Source organism: Myxine glutinosa, chromosome 1 (genome assembly GCF_964187855.1).
Source record: "Myxine glutinosa chromosome 1, kmMyxGlut1.1, whole genome shotgun sequence".
NCBI lineage: Eukaryota > Metazoa > Chordata > Myxini > Myxiniformes > Myxinidae > Myxine > Myxine glutinosa.
The window spans coordinates 306463814-306487487 of NC_136261.1; the positions used below are offsets into that span (position 1 = coordinate 306463814).

Genomic DNA, 23674 nt, shown 5'->3' on the forward strand with positions numbered 1-23674 from the left:
TGCAAACTTTCCCATGAAGTCCAAGGAATTGTCCCTAGAACTCCAAGATATAATTGTGAGGAGACATAGATCTGGGGAAGGGTATAAAACAATTTCTGGAGTGTTGAAAGTTCCCAAGAGCACAGTGAGCTCCATCATTAGGAAATGGAAAGAATATGGAACTATCCAGACTCTTCCTAGGGCTGGACGTCCGACCAAACTGAGCGTTCGGGCAAGAAGGACCTTGGTCAGGGATGTGACCATGACCCCAATGACCACTGAGAGAATCGCACAGTTCCTTGACTGAGACGGAAGAACCTATCGGAAGGACAACAATTATGCAGCTTTTCACAAATCTAGGCTATATGGGAGAGAGGCAGATGGAAGCCACTCCTGAGAAAAGGGCACATGACAGCATACCTAGAGTATGCAAAAAGACACGTGAAAGATTCTTGAGAGCATGAGGCAAAACATTTTGTGGTCTGAAGCGACGAAAATTGAAATATTTGGCCTAACACCATCACCACCGTGAAGCATGGTGGTGGTAGCATCATGCTATGGGGATGCATTTCAATGGCAGGGAATGGGAGACTTGTGAGGATAGAGGGAACAATGAATGCAGCCAAATACAGGAAAATCCTTGAAGATAACTTGTTTCAGAGTGCAAAAGACTGCGGCGAATATTTATGTTCCAACATGACAATTACCCCAATCATACAGCCAAAGCAACACTAGAATGGCTTCTTAGGAAGAATGTGGAAGTCCTTGAGTGGCCCAGTCAAAGCCCAGACTTAGCGACGGCTTCAGCTTCAGCTGCTCTATTGCCTCAAATGACTGTCGTATAGTTTAGGTTTACCCACTTACTTTTTTTACTACTTCATCAATGTGGTGTAACTATTTGACCTGCTGCTCTGTGCAGGTTGTAACAGATTTCTCGTTTTGATTTCAATCCTGCCAGTCACTTCGCTGACGGGTTTAATCGAAAAGCAGAGACATTCGCATTTCCCAGCCTCCCCACCCCCAGTGTATGTGGGGTGCATTTTCAAGCGTTATATGTAGTGTTACAGGGGGGTGGGGTGTATGTCCAAGCATTATACATAGTGTTACCGGGGGGTGGGGTGTATGTCCAAGCATTCTACGGAGTGTTGCAGGGGGGTGGGGTGCAAGTCCAACCATTATACAGAGTGTTACGGGGGTGGGGTGCAAGTCCAACCATTATACAGAGTGTTACACGGGGTGGGGTGAAAGTCCAACCATTATACAGAGTGTCACGGGGGTGGGGTGCAAGTCCAACCATTATACAGAGTGTTACACGGGGTGGGGTGAAAGTCTAACCATTATACAGAGTGTCATGGGGGTGGGGTGCAAGTCCAACCATTATACAGAGTGTTACACGGGGTGGGGTGAAAGTCTAACCATTATACAGAGTGTTACACGGGGTGGGGTGAAAGTCTAACCATTATACAGAGTGTCACGGGGGTGGGGTGCAAGTCCAACCATTATACAGAGTGTTACACGGGGTGGGGTGAAAGTCTAACCATTATACAGAGTGTCATGGGGGTGGGGTGCAAGTCCAACCATTATACAGAGTGTTACACGGGGTGGGGTGCAAGTCCAACCATTATACAGAGTGTTACACGGGGTGGGGTGCAAGTCCAACCATTATACAGAGTGTTACACGGGGTGGGGTGCATGTCCAACCATTATACAGAGTGTTACAGTGACGGGGTGTATGTGCAAGCGTTATATGGAGTGTTTCAGGGGGTGGGAGAGGGTAAGGGGTGTTTTCAGTGCAGTTCCGTAACGCTAATTAATCATTCAATGATAACTTTGTTCCATACACCCTTTATTTAAATATGCAAGTTTTTAATGATACACATATTCAATACATTAACTAGAACGCCACTCAGTAGAGCGCATACTCCCGCCGTGGGTCAAGTTGGAATAGTACGATTTCACAAAAGTTTGAGGGAGTAGTTCAGTGACAACACAAGACAGACACTGCACAGATATATATTTAGAATATATAGAAGATAATGTTTAAAAAAAACAAGGCAATTTCACTTACATTTTCGGATTCAGCGTTCAATTCTATATAAGTGAGTGTATTTTGAGGCATGTGTGACTTCAAATAAAATTGTAAGCCAGGAAAACGTTCGTTTCATTCCTTAGGGATACAACATGTAAAACTGGGCCAAACGTCAAAACAAAACTCGCTCATTTTAAGTTGTACAAGCTAATGCGACCACTCATTCTTCTGGGAAGAATCCCGTGCACATGCTTGTCACACTTATAACTCACCTAAGTCTTTATAAGTTCATCAAATACTGACACCGCGATTGACATTCGCTGAGGTAAATGTTGATATCTCTTCTGAGATTAAAAAAAAAAAAAAACAGTTTTAAAGCATTATATGTATCAAACGATACATTTTATGAAACGGGGAAACCGAATACACACTTTGGTGGTTTTAAAATGACAGAATGTCTTTTTTTCGAAGAAGAAAAAAAATGAACATTGAAGACGACGCTGCTAAATAAATACACCGCTCTAACGCATAACCACGAGTTTAAACTACATTTACAACAAATATGAAAACTATTTTCATATCACAATGTTAAATATAGAATATATAGAAGATAATGTTAAAAAAATGAGCCCTATCTTCCAATGGTAAACAATCCTTCAAAAAATTCCTGGATCCGGAATAATATCCTGAGCTTCACCAAAAACTAATCAATTCTTCCTTATCCCAAGGGCAATCATCCCACCAACTTTCATCCAAATCCGTTCAAAACTTTTCCAGATATCTTGTTCACAAACACACGAACACACACACATGGACACGATCAAATGCATTACTCCCTGGCGGGAGTAATGATATCGACATCAGTGTATGTATATATATATATATATATATGCATGTATGCATGTACTGTTGTCTGTTGTCCCGGCAGTTTACTTAATTATTTTTTTTTAATCTCCAAGGACTGTTTCCATGTTCCAGGGTGGGACAGGCAAACAGCGATATGTACAGTGCTGTTGTCAATTGGTGTTAATTAACCTTCTGTACATCAATCACTCACTACATATACATGTTCATTGTGAGGATAGTCCCATCCAGTATTGTAATAAGCATCTATATTCTATACGTCTAGTATTGCATTGTACATCTGGACACTAGAACGTTTAAAAGATTTTAAAGTGATTCTTCACCATTGAGAATGAATGAATGAATGAATGTGTGCCAAGGTGTTTGCAAGGAATGATTCATTCATTCATTCACCATTGAGAGATGAGGCAAAAATCTGGGCATAACATCTGAAAACGTTGTGGATGAATTATAGCAAAAAAAACTTCGTGGATGAGTTGGATTGGTGAGAAGAACAAGCCAATTTGATTTTGGTTCAGGTCCGAATCCAGATCCGGCCTATCAATGGGATACAAAACATAAACTATTCAGCCTGGCGGAGGTATGCGCTCTACCGAGCACCCGTTGTAGTTACTACAACAATTACAGAGAAGTGTTGCATCAAAATACCACTAAACTCCACATTTACCACATTCTAGCTCCGATTTACTCCCCTACCAGTTGTTATTGCCTCGTCTTTCTTCGACGTCATCCCAATTGTTGTGTACGCCAGGTATTTAATGACTGATGTCATCCCCAATTTCCACCTCCGGTTCATACATGTATGGTCTGTGACAGCATCTTCTACATAATGATTTTGACGTTCGGAATCAGATGATTCTTCATCAGAAAAATCTTCGTCAAATTCACTTTCTGACGAGTCCGATGTGAGTTGTGCGGACATGGTTACTCTCGAAGAGATTGAAAATCCAATGTCATTGATACAACAGCACTGTGCTACAACTGATTGCACAATAAATTATTTCAAACAGCATTGCTGATGAAATCACAAACATAAATATTTTATCCTGAAGGAAAATCTTGGGAGAATGGTGTGGTGGGTGGGAAGGAAGGGAGGGAGGGAGGGGACAATAAGGGACAATGGTGAAATCCCTCCTGGAATGAATGAACTCTCATGGTGGTGAAAATAAGTATTTTTGTCACAATTCAACCCGGTCCGTTTCTTATTTGGTTCCTCTGCAAACCCCACAGGATTCTCCAATCAACAAGCTTTTATATGCCAGGGAGATTAACGGCTATAAGAAGATGGTCGAAAAGTAAGTCCTTCTCCAGCTCGCTGTGGTCATATGCTCGCTGTTCATGCGCAATGCTTCAATCACATGAATACTCTGTCTTTGCAGGTATTACAGTGACATCCGGCAGATGATTCCAGTCAGCGACCAGGAAATGAACACTCAGCTTGCGGAAGAGTCGCGGGTACGTGAGAAATTGCACTTTTAAAGGACTTCTGACGTTGGGGAAAAAAAAAAAACCTTTTTACTTGGCAAATTCAATAAAAAATATCCTAAGTTGCGCACTTGCACATCTGCATATCTCGGCAACAATTTAAACGGACCCAGTCTTGTTCTAACGAGCTCTTGGTCACATGGTTGAATGCTGATTGTCAGACGAGGCCAAGTGTTCACTTGCAAAACTCGTCATAGCATGTTTTTTTTCTTTTTGCAAGGCCTAAATAACTGAGTGCTGTTTTCAAGGACGAGATGACTTTTTTTTTGTTTGCTAGAATTATGAATTAATGTGTCGAAGCAACTGTATTTGTTCGCCAATTCGTGCACCATACACGACTCTCACATTGCAAGTACATGTTCCAACTTTCAACCTCCCTCCATTTCTCGGAGGTGGGTGCGGAGGGGGGGGGGGGTGTATATTAATCCTTAATTGTTTTCTAAACTGAAAATTTTGATGTTTTCATTCATGCTGCCAGCACACAATGTAACATTCTTCCCTTGAGGGTCACTTGAGTTGCATCAAACAACTTTTGGTAGAAAATTAAGTTTTGATGGTTTTGTTGCAGATATCCTTTTTTTAAATACAGATATCCTTTTTGTTGACTATCCAAAGAACGAGGTGACTGGGGGCAAAAAGGCAATTATGTACTGGCATCGGGGATGTGGGGCAACAAGCAGACTCAAGCAAGGAAAGTTACAAATGTAGAGAGTAGGAGAAGTGGAAGAGAGGAAGGGAGTAAACAGCAAGTAAAAGGGTTTGGTTAATAGGATTAATGGGGGTACATAATATCACAGGTAACGATAGAACCTGATAGGAGATGGTGTGTTTTTTTGTTTTTTAATTATTATTAGCAGTGCTTTTTTCTTTTCTTTTTTTCTTCGAGGTTCACAAAGTAGCAAAGTGACAGAGTGCATGAACTGACGATATAGCAGCAGAGCTCGATACAATAAGCAAGGGAATTGACGAACAGGAAAAAATGGAAGAGTGGAAGGAAGGAAACACAACAAGTAAGTGTGTTGGGTTGGTAATGGTAATGGTGCAAAGCAAAGATGCCACGTTCACATTGTAAAGATCATTCTGGTTATTGGTTTATTAGCAACAGGAGAAGTGATAGTATGGGCGTATGGATGTGTGGCCTACATATACAGCACTGTAAAACAAGCAAAGAGTGAGGGGAGCGGTGGTGGGTGGGATGGGAGGACAGTTCAACAGGGCATTACCCCTCCAACCATTAAGAGGCCACCAACCTGCCTGTGAAATGAGAGCAGCCTTGTTCTTTGGATTTGTAAATGAGGTTGAAATTACTTGCACAACTAGTGCATGGCACAACTAGTAAACGTTATTACCCTGCAAGATCTTCCTTATATTTGGGATGATGTGGCTGGTTGTGGTGAGAATAGGTTAACGGTGGTGCTCAGCGGCGGATCCAGGAGGAGGGTGCAGGGGGTGCGCATTATAAGCTCTGAATATCCTGGAACAGCCCTCGTGTCCAGATTATTTTACAGCACCTCAGAAACATGTGTATTCCATTTCTCGACCACCTCAGCCAGGAAATCGATGCCGATTCTGTGCTGAAAATCGGGAAGGTAGTGATCTGTTTCTGCTGATGCCATCTGCAATAATCTCCGATACCTGCGACATTCCAGCCCTACATCAGAAGCTGTTGCGTTGGAAAAACGACATGGAACATCCCGCAGGACTGATAAATGAGCTTGGAGACTGGCAGATGTTTTGGAGAAGGAAGCCCAACAACACGCCTCCAAGCACATTCATGGATTGTTTCTGCGCAGTAGATGGAGACGAATTTCCATCCATCAAAGTCCTACTCCATATTGGATGCACCCTCCCTGTAGGCTCCTGTGAGGCCGAACGCTCATTTTCTTGCCTGCGACGTCTGAAGACCTACCTAAGATATTCCATGGGAGAAAGTCGGATGGGATCTCTGGCCCTCATGAACATCCACCATGACTTCACCATATCCCCACATGATGTGTGTGACATTTTCATTCAGAAACACAAGCGCCATCTATTCCAAAATAGCATAATTTACGATTAATAAAATAATTCACATTCCTATCTGATCTCTTTTGTGGGGAGAACCCCCTGCCTTGAGCTTCACAACCTCGGCGAATGGCGGTGCCGGGCTTTGACCAGCACACAGTCTGTCATCGCCATCATTTCACACTATGGCAGTGCACAGGCCTTTTATCACTACGAGTGAGCCCGTTGGTCCAAATGGACCAAATCTTCATCGGCTTTCATGGCCTTGCAGCATACCTGCCCGCTATAGTGCTTGAGTTGGAATAAATGGTTTGTAAAATGTTATCATTGTTTTTGTTATTTATTTAGTAATGCGAATGGCATGCCATGGAAGGACCTATTAAGCTGCTCTATACACCTTAACATGGCGTGCGTTTAGAAACATGGGAATTCTTCTGGACTATTTGTAGTTAATTAGCCTAATTAACTCAGGAGATCATAACAATCATTTCGCGGGAACTACACAAATCATAAATTCCATATCGGAAAGCTCAAGTAGAACTACACAAAAAACATGCCCCCCCCCCACACACACACACCAATTTATAGCAGAAGGAACAGCTGGGCAAGTCGTTTCACCAGTTCCTCCATCTGACCATTAGTCATCGCGAATCTGCTGAACTGTTGGACCAGGGAAGAACGCAAGGAACTGCAGAAACTTCCAAGAACGCACGAAATGCCGTTTCTGACGATCAATTTTTTTTTTTAATCCTGGGGGAGGACCCCCAGACACCCCTTAACCCCCCCCTCCCCAGCACTATAGTTTCATGCACCCCCACGTCTTGAAATTCCTGGATCCACCCCTGGTACTGCTTTAGCTGCCATCAATTTGTGGTTTGCTGCATATTTGAGTGGCTTGCACGAAACGGTGAAGGGCCATGTTTTTCACGTGCTGTGACTCACTGGTATGGCTGGCAGGGTGGCCTAGAGGAACACAAACTCCCATCTAAGCTGTGTAACCTTGGTTTGAATCTCGGCCCAGCTATAAACTGTCATTGCGGTTTTTCACAGGCAGTGTGATCCATCAATGTATGTGCCGTCCCTCGGATGGACGTTAAACTGGGCATTCCTTCTGCCAGCATTGGTGGACATTAAAGATCCCTCGGTGTGCTTCAGGAAGAGTAGGTGAGCTATCACTAGCACCCTGGCCAAATTCCAAATTCCTCCCTAATCTACTCAGGGTATTGCATGAACAGCACATCCGCACCCGGAGTCAATAACCCCCCACAGCCCTATGCTGTATACGAGAGAAGAAGAATACCACCTATTGGTGCATGCCAGTTTGTTCTGTGAATGGGGCATTGACAACAGTGCAATGTCGTCACTGTAAGGATACTTTTGTGTGGATTGCTGTAATCCTCAGACCCTCATGTAGAGACTTGTATGGAATTATTGGTGTTTGAACAAAATATAGGCATGTGTGATCTCATGTTGCTTGGAAACTTGCAAAAAGAAAATGCGGTGGTAATGCCCTATGGAACTATTCTCCTGCTCCACCCGTATCCTCCATCACTTTGTTTCATTATGTGTAGGCCACACATCTATCTACATCTACTCTACCACTTCTCCTGTTGCTAATAAAACGATGGCAAGAATGCTGTTCGACAGTGGTCACATTGTTTTCGTGTCTCAAATGAGAAGCATCGTTGCACTAAATAATGATAATTTAAATGTGACCTCTGTAAAACCATCAACGTGCTGTAAGGAGACCTTTTTCGAATCAATTTTTTCCAAACTTGTCCTCCTTTGAGACTCTACATCTACAAGATTCTTCTTCTTTTTTTTCCCCCCTTTATACTATTTCTTCTAATTTCTTGCTGATATTCCTACAGGCACACTCCCATGAGCTCAACTCCATTGTCGCTTTGCACGAGTTGTACAAGTACGTCATCAAGTATTACGATGAGGTGAGCGGGACACCCCGAGGGACAATATACGTGGCCTAATATTTCATAAACTTGTACACAAAATGACAATGTCCCTTCCTTCCACAGTTCTCTTCGTGTGTCCTTGCTTTTGAGGCCCAGAATTTTAAAATTATGGAGCATAGACAACCATAAGTTGGCAACCACTGCAGTCTTGAAGGGCCCAATGGTCTCCTCCTGGATTGAAATTTTGTGAAAGGGAACATATTATTATAATTTGAGGCAGTATTTTAGTGATGAAGAAAAGGCTGTGAAATATTGTTTGCACAAGTGTGGCTTTTGTTCTTGGCTCCCATATTGACATCTTGTCCAGCCTGTTTCTTTTTTACATGATCTAAGGCTCGCAGTGGAGCTACCACACATACACATGGACATACAGACGAACATATGCGACATAAAAAGACTGTTGGACGAGACAAACACAGCCACTGAGCTTAGGGTGGAATTCCATCACTTCTTGTGGTGCTCTGAGTGTTATTGACGTCACAAATGATAGCACAGCTTTTCTCACCACACTCAGCGGGACATTTCCTAAGGAGGAATTTCTTCCTCCCCATGGATGCCAACCTATAGGGATTGTCCATGCTCTTAACCTTTTAAATGCTGAATGTCAAGCAAGGAAGCGCTGGGAGCAGCGGATCAGGAATTAGCCAATCTATAACTAAAATAACTCGACCAGCATTTCCCCCATTTATCCAATCCATAGCACGGGGAGGCAAATGACATGACGGTCCTCGTGTGTTGAGGTAGAGGACAAACCAACCACAATATCTCTATCTATCTATCCCTCTCTCTCTCAAACTCTGCCAGTGTGATTCTGAAATGGCACCAATGTTGTATTAGTTAATAAGATTGCACTCAGGGGATAATTAGCGGTTTCGCTCTGCACGGTGTCTTTTTGCTACTGTACATTGCTGCATCTGCACAAATCCTTGCCATTGCATGTCTTATGTCCTTCCCTGCTGTACATACAATAAACCCATTGCTTTGAATGTTCACATACATTTCCTCACCCACATTTTTGAAACGAAACCCCTAACTTCTGGGTCTTTTGGGACTTCGGGGACTTTTGGGTCTTATTGGTGTTTTGGGTCCTTAGGGACTTTTGGGTCCTCTGGGTCTTGAGGGGTCTTTGGGTTCTTAAGGATCTGAAGGGTCTTAAAGGGTCTTCAAAGGTCTTCAAAGGTCGAAGGGGTCTCAGCAGTCTAAATAGTTACAAGGTACATTTTAATAGTACGTAATTAATTAATACACGTACGTAATTAATAGACACAAAAAGTATGCCACGCACGCACGCGCACACACACACACACACACACACACACACACACACACACACACACACACACACACACACACACACACACACACACACACAACTTATCCATTTACAGGACATGAATAAAAAGAGAGACAATCCCTAGCTAATCCCACACAACGCATATTGACCCGTGAAACCCACGGCCCAGAAAGGAGGATATCTGAACGTTTAATAAGGAAACTAGAACGGCAATCGGTAGAGTGCCTCCTACCGATACCTCCGCCAGTCTGAACAGTCTGTTTTGTATCTCAGTGATAGGCCAGATCTGGATTTGGACCTGAACCAAAATCGAATCGGCTTGTTCTTGTCACCTAACCAACTCATCCACCAAGTTTAGTCATAACTCGTCCACAACTTATTTTAAATATCATGTTATATATCGCTTTTCACCCAATCTCTCAATGGTGAAGAATCACTTAAAAAATTAAGTAACCCTCGCATCAGAATCCATATTCAGATCTTCACCAAAATCGAATCAATTAGTCCTTGTCAAACACATGACCTGTCCACCAAGTTTCATCCAACTCGGTCCACAACTTTTTTTTTCTTTTTTTTTCTTTTTTTTGTATACAGAATCGAGGCTCGTGAAAGAGCTAACATTTATTTCACAAACAAATCAACCAGACAAACAAAATATATAAAAAGAGGGAACGGAAAACAAGATGGGGAGAGAAGGGGAAGCACACAAACACAACATTTGAGAGCAGGGAGATGTGTGGGAGGGAGAGGGCTTGGGGGGAGGAGGCGTGAGAAGGGGGAGAAGTATAAAACACAACGACACCAAGGACTTCCAGGACAGAAGTTGGTATTTCAAAAAAGTGGATTTGGGGTGAAATTAGCGGGGGTAGAAAAGATCAAGGTTTTGGATGGGGGAAGATAAGAGATGGTGGTGAACAGCTGTTATAAAGACCTGGAGGGTGGAGTGGGATTGAAGAGAGTGAGGGAGTTTGTTCCAGAGGTGGGAGAAAAGAGGAATGAAGGAGTGAAGGTGAGCAGAGTCTTGATTTTGGCAGTTTAACCATAAGAGGGTTGCAGGCAGATCTTGTGCGACCTGTAGGAATATTTGGGGGACAGAGCCCAGAGAGAGCTGGGGGGGGGCAAGGCCAGAGAGGAGTCGGTAGAAGACGGAAAGACCACCAACCTGCCTGCGGTGAGTGAGTGAAAGGCCCTTGGAGTTAGCTTCATCGCGGGAGATTCCAATGATTCTGAACGCTTTGGTTTCAACAGCGTGAAGACGAGCTAGGTGTGAGGCAGGAGCACCAGCCCAGAGGGGAGAGCAGTATTCCATTGAGCTGCGGATGAAAGCCTTGTATGTGGTGAGGAGCTCAGGTGTGCCAAGGAAGGACTTCGCACGACGGAGGATGCCCAGTCGGCGACTGGCTTTGGAGGCCAGATTTGAAATGTGGTTTTCCCAGGAAAGATCATGGCAGATAGTGAGACCCAAAAGCTTGAGTGACAGAACTTCTTCGAGAGGATTATTCAGAAAGTGGATGGGAGGGTTGGCCAGTCGGTCTTTTTGGAGAGAAATCGTAAGAGTGTGAGATTTGTCAGGATTGAAAGACATGTTCCACTTGTTTGCCCAGTCTGTGATTTTGTCCAGGTCTGCAGAGACTGAGGAGGCTGCAGTCTGCCGATCCGAGGGATGAGGAATGGAGCGACATAGAGTAGAGTCATTAGCAAAGAGATTGAGAGGATTTTCAAGAGAGTCAGAGAGATCATTGATGAAGACCAGAAAAAGCACAGGGCCCAGAACACTGCCTTGGGGAACTCCAGCCTGAACAGGAAGAGGAGATGAGAGAAACCCATTCAGGGCCACACGTTGACTACGACTAGAGAGGAAGTCCGCCAGCCATGCGTGGAGATTTCCATGGATACCAAAGGAGGAGGGTTTGGTGAGCAGAGCGGGGTGCCAGACCGTATCGAAGGCACGTGATATGTCAAGGGAGACAGCTCTAATTTCGTGTTTGGCATTGAGGACCTCCATCCATTGTTGAGAAAGCAGAAGCAGCATGTCCAGAGTAGAGTGACCAGGTCTGAAACCAAATTGATGATCAGAGATCAAGCCATTGGAGAAGAGGAAAGATTTCATATCTGAAGCAATGATGGATTCCATGACTTTGCTGATAATTGGGAGAAGGCTGATTGGTCTGTAGTTGCTAGGATCTGTTTTTGCACCTTTTTTGTGCAAAGCGGTGATCTTGGCTGATTTCCAAGCAGATGGCAGATCGCCTTGAGCAAAAGAGAGGGTGAAGAGAACAGAGAGAAGGAGTGAAAGAGCGGAAGAACAGGATTTTAGGACCCGTGGGCTGATGCCGTCAGGTCCAGTTTCAGAATCAGAGTCGAGGGTTGACAGAAACTTTTCCACCTTGTCAGGAGGAAAGGACACAGAGTCCAGGAGCAGCTGGGTATGACAGGGTACTGTGGGTACAGAGAGGGATGGGTTTGGGACACAAGATTTAGAGGCAAACACAGAGTTGAGGCATTCAGCTTTTTCACGTGCGGAGTCAGCCGTGTAGCCGTTTGAGGTGAGGGAGGGGATGGAGGGGGAACAAACACCAGAAACAGATTTGACCAGACGCCACCAGGATTTGGAAGAGGGAGACAGATAAGAGAGTTCGGTCTTGAGAACGGAGAGATATTGTTTCCTGGCTCTCCTGAGGGTGGACACACACTTGTTTCGGGCTTTGTGAAAGGAAATGAGATTTCCTTCCGTTGGATTTGCTTTCCAGGGGACGAAAGCAAGTTGTTTCTGGGCAACAGCCTCACCACAAGATTCCGTGTACCATGGACGGGAGGAAGGGTATGACAACTGAAGACGAGATGGGATAAATCTGTGCATGAGAGAGAGCAATTTACTTTGGAAGAATTCCCAGGATGAGTTGATGTCAGAGGCGGTAGAGATGCGAGACCAGTCCAGATGATTGATGGCTGCTTGAAGACTGTGCCAGTTGGCCTGAGTGAAATGCCAGACTCGTCGACGCTGAGGAGGCTCTCTGAGAATGGTCAGGGAGATGTCTACTTTAACAAGCACATGATCAGATGAGCCGATTGGAGCAGAAGAAGAGCAGCAGACATTTTCAGGGAAGTTATTCATAACTAAGTCCAGAAGAGAAGATGCTCCGTTGACTGAGATCCGGGTCGGGAAATTGACGGATTGTGTCAGTCCCAGTGAGTCACAGCAGTCCTTTGCTGAAGAGCCTTGGCTGGTGAGAGAGGTACCCATGCCCAGCCAACTGGCATGGTGAGAATTGAAATCACCACATATGAGGAAGAGAGAGTTGGGATGGGTAGATAGAAGTTGGTCCATATTATCAGACAGCGAGATGTAGATGGAGTCATCACTGTTTGGTGGACGGTACAACACACATGAACAAAAGGTGGGAGCGAAGGGGAAGCCGTAGCCAAAGGTATACCTGGGGGTGAGGTGGAGAGAGGGCAGTGCAGGGCGAGTGAGGAAGAGAGTTTTTTAAATAAAGATAGCAACCCCACCTCCAAGACGAGGCTCAGGTCTATCATACCGGAGGAGGGAGTAACCTGGGAGAGATACCAAGGAATCAGAGACATCATGGAGGAGGAAAGTTTATGTTAAGCAGATCACGTCTGGTTTGTCAGAAGCAACCTGCATGGAGAGATCAGTCAAGTTTGAGCGAAGGCCCCGGATGTTTGAGGTCCATACCGTTAATGAAGAGGAAGGGGGAGCATCGGATACAGAACAGGGGGGGAGGGGGGGTAGGGGTAGGGTAAGATGTGGAAGAGGTAGGGAGAGCTGTTGAAGGTGTGTCAGAGATTTCAGAAGAGCTTGGAGAAAGGGAAGAATGGGGTGGAAAAAAGGTTTGATGGTGATTGGGTGAGGCACAGTGAAGTGTTATTTGAGATGGGGGAAGAGCGAGGCAGAAGGTTGGGGGAGATGAAGGTGAAAGTTGGAAGGGGGAGGAAGCGGGGAGGACGCTTTGAGGAGGAGGGATGAGAGGGGAATCCAGGAGGGGAGGAGCGAGGGAGAGTCTTGGAGGGGAGGGGTGTGGGGGGAGTTTAGGAGGGAAGGGGCAAGGTGGGAGATTTGAAAGGGATGGGTGATGGGGAAGATTTGGAGGGGAGGGGCAAGGGGGAAGATTTGAAAGAGATGGGTGATGGGGAAGATTTGGAGGGGAGAGGCAAGGGGGTAGATTTGGAGGGGAGGGGTGATGGGGAAGTTTTGGAGGGGAGGGGTGATGGGGAGGTTTTGGAGGGAAGGGGTGATGGGGAAGATTTGGAGGAGAGGGGCAAGGGGGAAGATTTGAAAGAGATGGGTGATGGGGAAGATTTGGAGGGGAGGGGCAAGGGGGTAGATTTGGAGGGAAGGGGTGATGGGGAAGTTTTGGAGGGGAGGGGTGATGGGGAAGTTTTGGTGGGAAGGGGTGATGGGGAAGATTTGGAGGGGAGGGGCAAGGGGGAAGATTTGAAAGGGATGGGTGATGGGGAAGATTTGGAGGGGAGGAGCAAGGGGGAATATTTGAAAGAGATGTGTGATGGGGAAAATTTGGAGGGGATGGGCAAGGGTGTAGATTTGGAGGGGAGGGGTGATGGGGAAGTTTTGGAGGGGAGGGGTGATGGGGAAGTTTTGGAGGGAAGCGGTGATGGGGAAGATTTGGAGGGGAGGGGTGAGATTGGATTTTGAAAAGTGTACGATTAATGGGAAACGAACATTTATTGCAAAATGAGTTTCTTGAGACCTTTGAGTCAAAAATACGTTTGAGGACGCTGAAGGATGGGTGGAGTGCTGGAGAGTTTCGGGAATGTAGAAAAAAGGAACTGTAAGAGATGGAATTTTGTTTTGGAATGAATAGATTTTGTGAGCAAGTCGAAAGCATCCTTTTATAGAAGAAGAAGAAAAAGGTGTTATAATATACGACAGAATACAGTTCTTCAGGGGAAAGTTTAAACATTTTTAACAACGCGATCACGTAATCACGAACAACGTGGTTGAAGAACGAACGAACAAATAAGAACAACGAATAAGAGCAGAGAAGGAAATGTATTCTGCTTTGAGGTATTCTGCTGTACGTCGGTTTTAGCCTTATCTTCCAATGGTGAAGAATCACTTAAAATATTCTACGAGCCGGATCCGGATCTGGATCTTCACCAAAATTGAACCAATTCTTCCTTGTGACACTCGCAACCCCTCCACCAAGTTTTGTCCGAATCCGTCCACAACTTTTTTAGATACCGTGCTATATATCGTTTATGGCCTATCCCGCAATGGTGAAGAATCATTTAAAAAACTAGAACAGCACTCATTAGAGAGCATACATCCGTCTGGTTGGCCATATCACTCAATGGTGAAGAATCACTTAAAAATTAAATAATGCTCATATTCAGATCCATATTCAGATCTTCACCAAAATCGAATCTATTTTTCCTTGTCAGACATGCAACTGGTCCACCAAGTTTCGTCCAAATCCATCCATAACTTTTTGAGATCCTGCTATGTATCGTTTTCGGCCCCATCTCCCAATGGTGAAGGATCACTTTAAAAATTCTACAAGCCGGATCCGAATCCGGATCTTTATGAAAATCTAATCATTTCGTCCTTGTGACATACGCTACATCTCTGCCAAATTTCGTCCGAATCCGTGCACAACCTTTTGAGATATTTAGTTCACAGACAAACAAACAGACAGACAGGGGTGAAGACATAACCTCCATCCACATTTGGTGGCAGAGGTCATAACATAACTAACTCGGGAGAACCTGTATGTTGGGTGCCATTCCTTTGGAGAATGCTGGTCCACAAAACCGTAACAATATACATCAGCTCTTTGTGGTCTTGACCAGGCCTTCCTTTGGGTTCTGACAATGTCTGTGCTGTGCTGTCATTTAACCTACGCATATTTTTTGAGCCTTTTGCTTGTATGTTCCAGTCTATTTATGTCATATGATTGAATTTATAGAATTGACAATGAAGGACATACTTTGCACTGGTTCACTGAAGTATGCTTTGATGTGTGATTCAGATCATCAGTGCACTGGAGTCGAATGAGGCTGCACAGAAAATAGAGTTGGCATATCGACTACAGCAGGTTGCTGCTGAAGTAGAAAACAAGGTTACCGAAGTCTGAACAGATCTCTTGGTAACTCAGGTGGACATTGGAACTTAATTTACAGAAGGCACTGGTCATGTCTGCAAATGGAGAAGTACTGGATCAAGTCTGGAGTTTAAGGCCAGCTTTTTATGGATTATGACCAAGGTGTGTCTGGAACCAGACCTGTCTTGGGTTATAGGACGGGTCCGGTCCTATCTGCAGTTGGAGGTGGACAGGGCCGTTTCTGTCTGCATTTGGAGGTGGACTGTACCGGTCCTGTCTGCACTTGGAGGTGGACGGTGCCGGCCCTGTCTGCACTTGGAGGTGGACGGTGCCGGCCCTGTCTGCACTTGGAGGTGGACGGTGCCGGCCCTGTCTGCACTTGGAGGTGGACGGTGCCGGCCCTGTCTGCACTTGGAGGTGGACGGTGCCGGCCCTGTCTGCACTTGGAGGTGGACGGTGCCGGCCCTGTCTGCACTTGGAGGTGGACGGTGCCGGCCCTGTCTGCACTTGGAGGTGGACGGTGCCGGCCCTGTCTGCACTTGGAGGTGGACGGTGCCGGCCCTGTCTGCACTTGGAGGTGGACGGTGCCGGCCCTGTCTGCACTTGGAGGTGGACGGTGCCGGCCCTGTCTGCACTTGGAGGTGGACGGTGCCTGTCCTGTCTGCACTTGGAGGTGGATGGGACAAGAATTTGACTGGAATTAGGCTGCGCTTATGAAGTGTCTGGCCTGTGTTTCTAAGAAAGTCATATTTTGAGGCCTTTTTTCCCTGGTGCACATTGTGAAAACTTAGCACTATGGCAGTTCTGGGTGTATAAATCGGTAATTAACTTGAAAAAGATGATATAGTTACTAAACACGTATTTATTTGCAGCCCTTATTTAAAAACAAGAAGGCTTCAGTTAAAGTGTATTTTAAGACAACCTTCGCATTAACTCGCTCTCGCTCATTCTTTGTGACATGTTGCGTGGCGGACACTTGTACACATAATCACTTTTACACTGGGATATAGGTTAGATTTAACTGGGGGGGGGGGGGGGGGTGGAGGAGAGGGGGAGGTGGGAGGGACCAGGGATAGACTAAAACATCTAATCCCACCACATGCGCAGACATCACACTGTTGGCCGTGGGCTCAGCATCTGTTGCATCTGTTGCATTTGTTGGAGATGTGCTGTATGGAATGCTGTCTTTCTGTACTCTTGGGACCATGTGCTTCCCACATTGCCGATAATTTTACATTATTACCTGATACAAAGGTGCACTCAAACCTATATTTGTGATCATTTCATCGTGATTTGGCAATTTTAACAGGTCAATGTATCATTTGCTTTGGCGTGATTGTATGTGTATTTTGACAGGCAGGTAGGGTTGCCCAGGTTCAAAAGTCGTGCAATTTGCAAAGATCATCACTTCATATTGCACACTGCTGTGACTTCAGTCACAAAAGGCTTTCCACCTTGGGAATTTTTACCTTTCTTTGTCAAGTGCCATTTGTGCTCATGGTTGGATGGAGAACTTCCATCTCATGATGAATCAACGCCGACAGGGTTCTTCGGTAGCCATTTAGGAAACGTTGCTTGCTGCCGTACACCCATCCAATCAAAGATCAAGCCACCGAACTTTCGAAAGTGGTGAAAATGTCTGTTTTTATGGCTTTTGGATACTATAAATCAATTCGTTTTTGTTTCTTGCCAAAGACTGTCATCAGTCATTTAATTTCTTTCTTTTTTTCAAAATCTAGATCCCTAATGTATAAATTACAATTTGTAATTGTATGAGTGCCTATGCTGTAAATCAGTTGAGATGTACATACTTATTTTGAGAGATTTAATAATAATGCTCTTTTCTGTGTTCCTTTTGAATGCTTCAATAATAAAAGTTTAAATATTAAAAAAGTAAGCCGTTTCCTTTTTTTTTATTGTTTATAAAATCGCTCTGCCATGACAGTGTTCCACAAACTAAAGGCCTGGTGTAGTATTTGTTTCTTCAAATGTGTTCAATCGGTTAATTTTATTTATCGGTGCACCACAAATGAGCCACAATTAAAACTGATGGTCCATACTTGTACACCACAGCTTTAGTTTGCTGCAGGCCAAATGGTTTGGGTTGTACCCCTTTACCATGCACTTTTCTGTGACGCTAAAACACATGTCCTGGAAAAGAAAAATCAATTTTTTTCTCCTTGTTTGTCTCGCACTGTGGCAATGAGAATGTCACGTGAATATAATCTTTCATTTCCTCATCTAAATTTGGAAAAAAAAAAAAAAAAATTGTATACAAGATCGAGGCTCGTGTAAGTGCTAGCACATTGAACACACATTAGCACATAAAACACAAAAGACATAAACGGACACATAAAACAACGAGATGGTATTCATAGAATACTTACCCTGCGCCCCTCTATATCTCCGAAGGCGCCGCATAGAAAAAAAAATTGAGACATGGCTCATTTTAAAGAACTCTCCATGGGGAATAAAATATGTTAATGATGTCATAGGTGGCTCCATTATGACGTCATAATTCGACAAGTACAGAACTTCATCCGATCAAGATGAAATTTATTGAGCGTCATCTGGGGATAAATTGGTCGAGAAAAAAATAATGATGACGTTCGCATCGGTCACGTGTTTCAGCCGCCATATTTGTTTTGACACAAAAGCCTTAAACACTAAAACATCCTGGCGAGGGTCTTTGATCTCTGATTGCTCTTTCTTGTTTTCCATGTAGAGGTTTCGGAGATATAGAGGTGCAAAGTTTTTCCTTTTTTCCAAGATGGCCCCTGTACTATGTGACCTATGATGTCATAATTATCATTAAAAAATTTTTATGGGAGGAGGCGCTCCTATGGTGAAGATTATGTCCATCACACCAACAGTTGCTAAGAAAAAAAAAATATTCATTACTTATCGAATCAGGCGTTGTACTTGTCGAATTATGACGTCATAATGAAGGCACCGATGACATCATCATTAACATATCTTATTCCCCAATGGGAGTACTTGCCAATGAGCCATGTTTCAATTTTTTGCATGTAGCGGGATCGGAGATATAGAGGAGCAAATTTTTCGGTTTTTGCCAAGATGGCGCCTTTACTGCTGAACTATGACGTCGTAATTAAAATATTCTACAGGAGGAGGTGCTCCTATGGTAAAAATTTCGTGTCAATCGGTCCAAGAATTGCAGAGAAAAAAATTCATACTGATGGAAACGCATTGTACTTGCCGAATTATGACGTCATTATGACGGTACTGATGACATCATTAACATATCTTATTCCCCAAGGTGAGTGCTTGACATTGAGCCATATTTCGATTTTTTTTTCCATGGAGTGGCTTCGGAGATAGAGGTTCAACTTTTTTCGATTTTTCCAAGATGGCGCCTGTACCACGTGAACAATGACGTCATAATTATCATTAGAACAATTCTACAGGAGGAGCCGCTCATATTCTGAACATTTCGTGTTCATCAGACTAACAGTTGCAGAGGAAGTTTTTTTTTTTTCCATACTGATCAGATCAAGCATTGTACTTGTCAAAGTATGATGTCATAATGGAGGCACCTATGGCCTCATCATTAACATATCTTATTCTCCATGGGGTGTACTTGACAATGAGCCATGTTTAAATTTTTTCCATGAAGCAGTTTGGGAGATATAGAGGTGTAACGTTTTTCCAAGATTGCGTCCACACCACGTGACCTATAACGTCATAATTTATCAGCAAAAAAATCTACAGGCAGAGGCGCTCCTACGGTAAAATCCTAAAATGTCATGTCAATCCGACCAACGATTGACGAGAAAATAGATTTTTTAAATGCAGACCCCGCTGACACGTACGCAACCCATTGCTTAACCGCACCTTTCACTTCGCGAGCACAGGATAATAAAGGGAGGGGGCGACAAGATGGGGAGAGAGAGGAAAGCACACAAGCACAACAGTAGAGAACAGGGACATCGAGAGATCTGTGGAAGGGAGAGGGCTGGTGGAGGGGGGGAGGAGGGAGGAGGGGTGTACACGGCATAAAACAAATTGACACTACGAGGAATTTCAGGAATCAAGTCGGACATTGAAAGAGGAGGATTTGGGGTGTATTAATGGGGGTAGAAAAGATCAAGGTTTTGGATGGGGGAAGATAAGAGATGGTGGTGAACAGCTATTTTAAAGACCTGGAGGGAAGAGAGGGATTGAAGAGAGTGTGGGAGTTTGTTCCAGAGGTGGGAGTAAAGAGGAATGAAAGAGTGAAGGTGAGCAGAGTCTTGATTTTGGCAGTTTCACAAGAAGAGGGTTACTGGCAGATCTTGCGCGTCCTGCAGGAATATTTGGGGGACACGGAACAGACAGAGCTGGGTGAGCTAGGCCATAGAGGAGTCGATAGTCGACAGAAAGTCCACCTACCTGCCTGTGGTGAGAGTGAAAGGCCCTCACAATCAGTTTCATCATGGGAGATTCCAATGATTCTGAAAGCCTTTTTTAGTACAGCGTGGAGCCGAGATAGGTGTGAGGCATGAGCACCTGCCCAGAGTGGAGAGCAGTATTCCATTGATCTGCGGATGAATTTTGAGATGAAAACTACGCCACATTACCAACTAGATGGTATTCATGGAATACTTACCCTGCCCAGTCAACTTGTTGCGAGCCAACTCTTCTGTTTTTGAACATTTTTTTTCTTTGATCCAATATGGCTGGCAGACCACGTGAGCGATGACATCATAAATTTATATTCTCTAATATAATAGTTGCATAGATCACGCTCAATACATTTCAAACTGATCAGACTAAGCGTTGTCCCTGTCGAATTATGACGTCATAATTATGGCACCAATGACGTCATCGTTAACAACACCTATTCCCCATATGGAGTTCTTTACAATGAGCCACGTTTCAATTTTTTTTCCATAGAGTGGTTTTGGAGATATAGAGGTGCAACATTTTTCGATTTTTTCCAAGATGGCGTCTGTACCACGTGACCTATGACGTTCTAATTTTCATCAAAAAATTCTACAGGAGGAGCCGCACATATTCTGAAAATTTTGTGTCCATCGGTCGAACAGTTGCAGAGGAATTTTTGTTTTATTCATACTGATCAGATCAAGTGTTGTACTTGTCAATTATGACGTCATAACGAAGGCACCGATGACATCATCATTAACATCTTATTCCCCATGGTGAGTACTTCACAATGAGCCATGTTTCAATTTTTTCCATTGAGCGGTTTGGGAGATAGTGTAGCGTTTTTCCAAGATGGTGTCCGTACCACGTGACCTATGACGTCATAATCTTCTATATATGTATATTATATCTATATATATATTATTATTTTAATATTATTATTATTACTATATCTATATATGCAGTGCATATCAAAAAAAAAGGTAATCCGAATTCAAGGGGTTAATATGCAAAGATTATTTAGTTTGACAATTTACATGTGGTTTACCAATTATGAGGAGATCCTCAGCTTTCCATTGATGCCTTTCATGCATCATTGCTGTCACACATGACCGAGTACATGTTCATTGAAAATGACAAGTTCAAATCGCATTTTTACAAGTTTGTCTAATCGGTGCAAGACAGTTTTAAATGGACGCATTACTTGTCGACTGCCAAGTTGATTTATGTAAAATTGTTAAGCTGGTCTGGTAATCGTCGGTTGCGTCTGTAATGAAATTGTGTTTAAGTTGAACCCAGGTGCTATGCTGCCTCTGACCACTGAGGGGCTCCCATAAGAACTCGGACGGACAGCGCTCCGATCATTCCTGTGACATTTATTCTGTGTGGTGTAGTGCATACTCAGATTGTGCGTATTACTAGGTGTTCCAGGCTTGCTTGTACTTATTGCAAATCCATCATTACTTCTATGATTACTGTATACTGATATGATGCTTGTTGATTTCTTGCAGGTGTTGCTTTTGAGCGATTCTGAATTAAACTCACTATTGGGACAATGTTGTATTTTTGATTTTTACAACAGCGTCATCCTTTGTTTAAGATGGGCCTACAGTGTATAGGTTTAGAGACAGTCTGAGTCATTGAAAATATGGTTCAACTTACATTAGAACTTACATTTACATTACATTACATTAGATTAGAACAGCGGACCTTTGTGGTTGCAACCTTTCACCAAACTAAGTTTGCAGCGAACTCGTGATGCGTTCAGGGAACGTTTCCCAGAACGGGAGCCTCCAGCAGCCAAAACCATCTGGGCGAATGTTAGAAAATACCAAGAGCATGGCACTAGCGTCAACCGCAACAAGGAGAATTCTGGTAGGAGGCGCACTGGGCGATCGGAAATGAACATTGCAGCAGTAAGGCAGCAAGTTTTGGAGCATCCTCGGGATACCAGCGCAAGACGAAATGGGACGGGATTGCCTTCGGCAACATTCAACCGAATCACAAGACTGAACCTCCACCAACATCCATATCAGATTCACATCCGGCATCAACTTACGCCAGGGGATTTTCCCAGGAGGCTGGTGCTTGCCAGATGGTTGATAGCACGTTGCGAAGCAGATGTCAATTTCCTGCGGTATCTCGTTATAGGCGACAAAGCTGCTTTCGCCATGGACGGCAAGGTCAATACCCATAATGTTCTTGAATATGCACCAACAGGACAACCCCCGGAATTTAATTTTGACACCAACATGAATCGACAAAAGTGGACTGTTTGGTTGGGACTTTGTGGAAGTGGACAGGTGATCGGACCATTTTTCTTTCAAAGGAATGTCAATGGTAACAGGTATCTGCAGATGATCAATGATGAAGTTTTACTGCAGCTGGAGGAGAACTTTGAGCGACAGGTTCGTGGTGTCTTCAGATATCTCTGGTGGGCCCAAGACGGCGCCCCAGCACATCGTCTTATCGCTGTCCGAGATCGACTGAGGGAACTCTTTGGAGACTGAGTCATCGCCCTCAACCACGCAGTGGAATGGCCGCCAAGATCACCTGACCTCATACCATGTGATTATTTCCTTTGGGGACTTTTAAGGAACAACGTGTTCGTAACTCCTCCCCGTGATCTTGACGAATTGCAGGGCCATATTCGACATGAAGTGGATGCTTTGTGCAATGACCCGGCTATGGTGAGACGAGCAGTTCAGGGCATGCTCCACCACTGTGAGCTTTGTGTTGAAAGGGGAGGTGGACATGTTGAAGGTGTGGGTGCATAAAGGCCAATCATTACTGAGAAAAGTTCACATCTGACGTTCATTTTGCACCAATTATCCTGACTTGCATCGATTAGCCAAACTTGTAAAAATGCGATTTGAACTTGTCATTTTCAATGAACATGCACTCGGTCATGTGTGACAGCAATGATGCATGGAAGGTATCAATGGAAAGCTGAGGATTGATACCTTAAAAAGGTGGAGAAGTTTTTGTCAAACCTCGACTCTGATTCTGCAACTGGACCAGACGGCATCAGCCCACGGGTCCTAAAATCCTGCTCGGCCGCTCTATCTCACCCTCTCTCTGTTCTTTTCACCCTCTCTTTTGCTCAAGGTCATCTGAGAGCATCTTGGAAATCAGCAAACATTACCGCTTTACACAAAAAAGGTGCAAAAACAGATCCTTGCAACTACAGACCATCTGTCAGACCAATCAGCCTGCTCCCAATAATCAGCAAGGTCATGGAATCAGTCATCGCTTCTGACATCAAATCCTTCCTCTTCTCCAATGGCTTGATCTCTGATCATCAATTTGGATTCAGACCAGGTCATTCTACTCTGGACATACTGCTTCTGCTGTCTCAACAATGGATGGAGGTCCTCAATGCCAAACAGGAAATCAGAGCTGTCTCACTTGACATATCACGTGCCTTCGATACGGTCTGGCACCCCCGCTCTGCTCACCAAACTCTCCTCCTATAGTATCCATGGAAATCTCCACTCATGGCTTGCGGACTTCCTCTCTGGTCGAAGGCAATGTGTGGCCCTGAATGGATTTCTCTCATCTCCCCTTCCTGTTCTGGCTG

The 23674-nt window shown here is 44.2% G+C and overlaps 1 protein-coding gene across 7 annotated transcripts in view; it reads left to right on the plus strand.

Annotated features, from left to right (window-relative positions):
- Window positions 1–17605, plus strand: part of LOC137439651 (plexin-B1) — a 275900-nt gene extending 258295 nt beyond the window's left edge. For 5 of the 7 annotated variants that reach the window (XM_068135623.2, XM_078768386.1, XM_068135639.2 and 2 more), the window contains 4 exons: window positions 4103–4167; window positions 4252–4327; window positions 8233–8307; window positions 15637–17605. In XM_068135623.2, the coding sequence (XP_067991724.2) occupies window positions 4103–4167; window positions 4252–4327; window positions 8233–8307; window positions 15637–15741 (321 nt within the window). In that variant the 3' untranslated portion in view covers window positions 15742–17605. The remainder of the gene's footprint in view (window positions 1–4102; window positions 4168–4251; window positions 4328–8232; window positions 8308–15636) is intronic. The other 2 variants (XM_078768394.1, XM_078768391.1) reach the window with 1 other exon arrangement.
- The last annotated feature ends 6069 nt before the right edge of the window (window positions 17606–23674 follow it).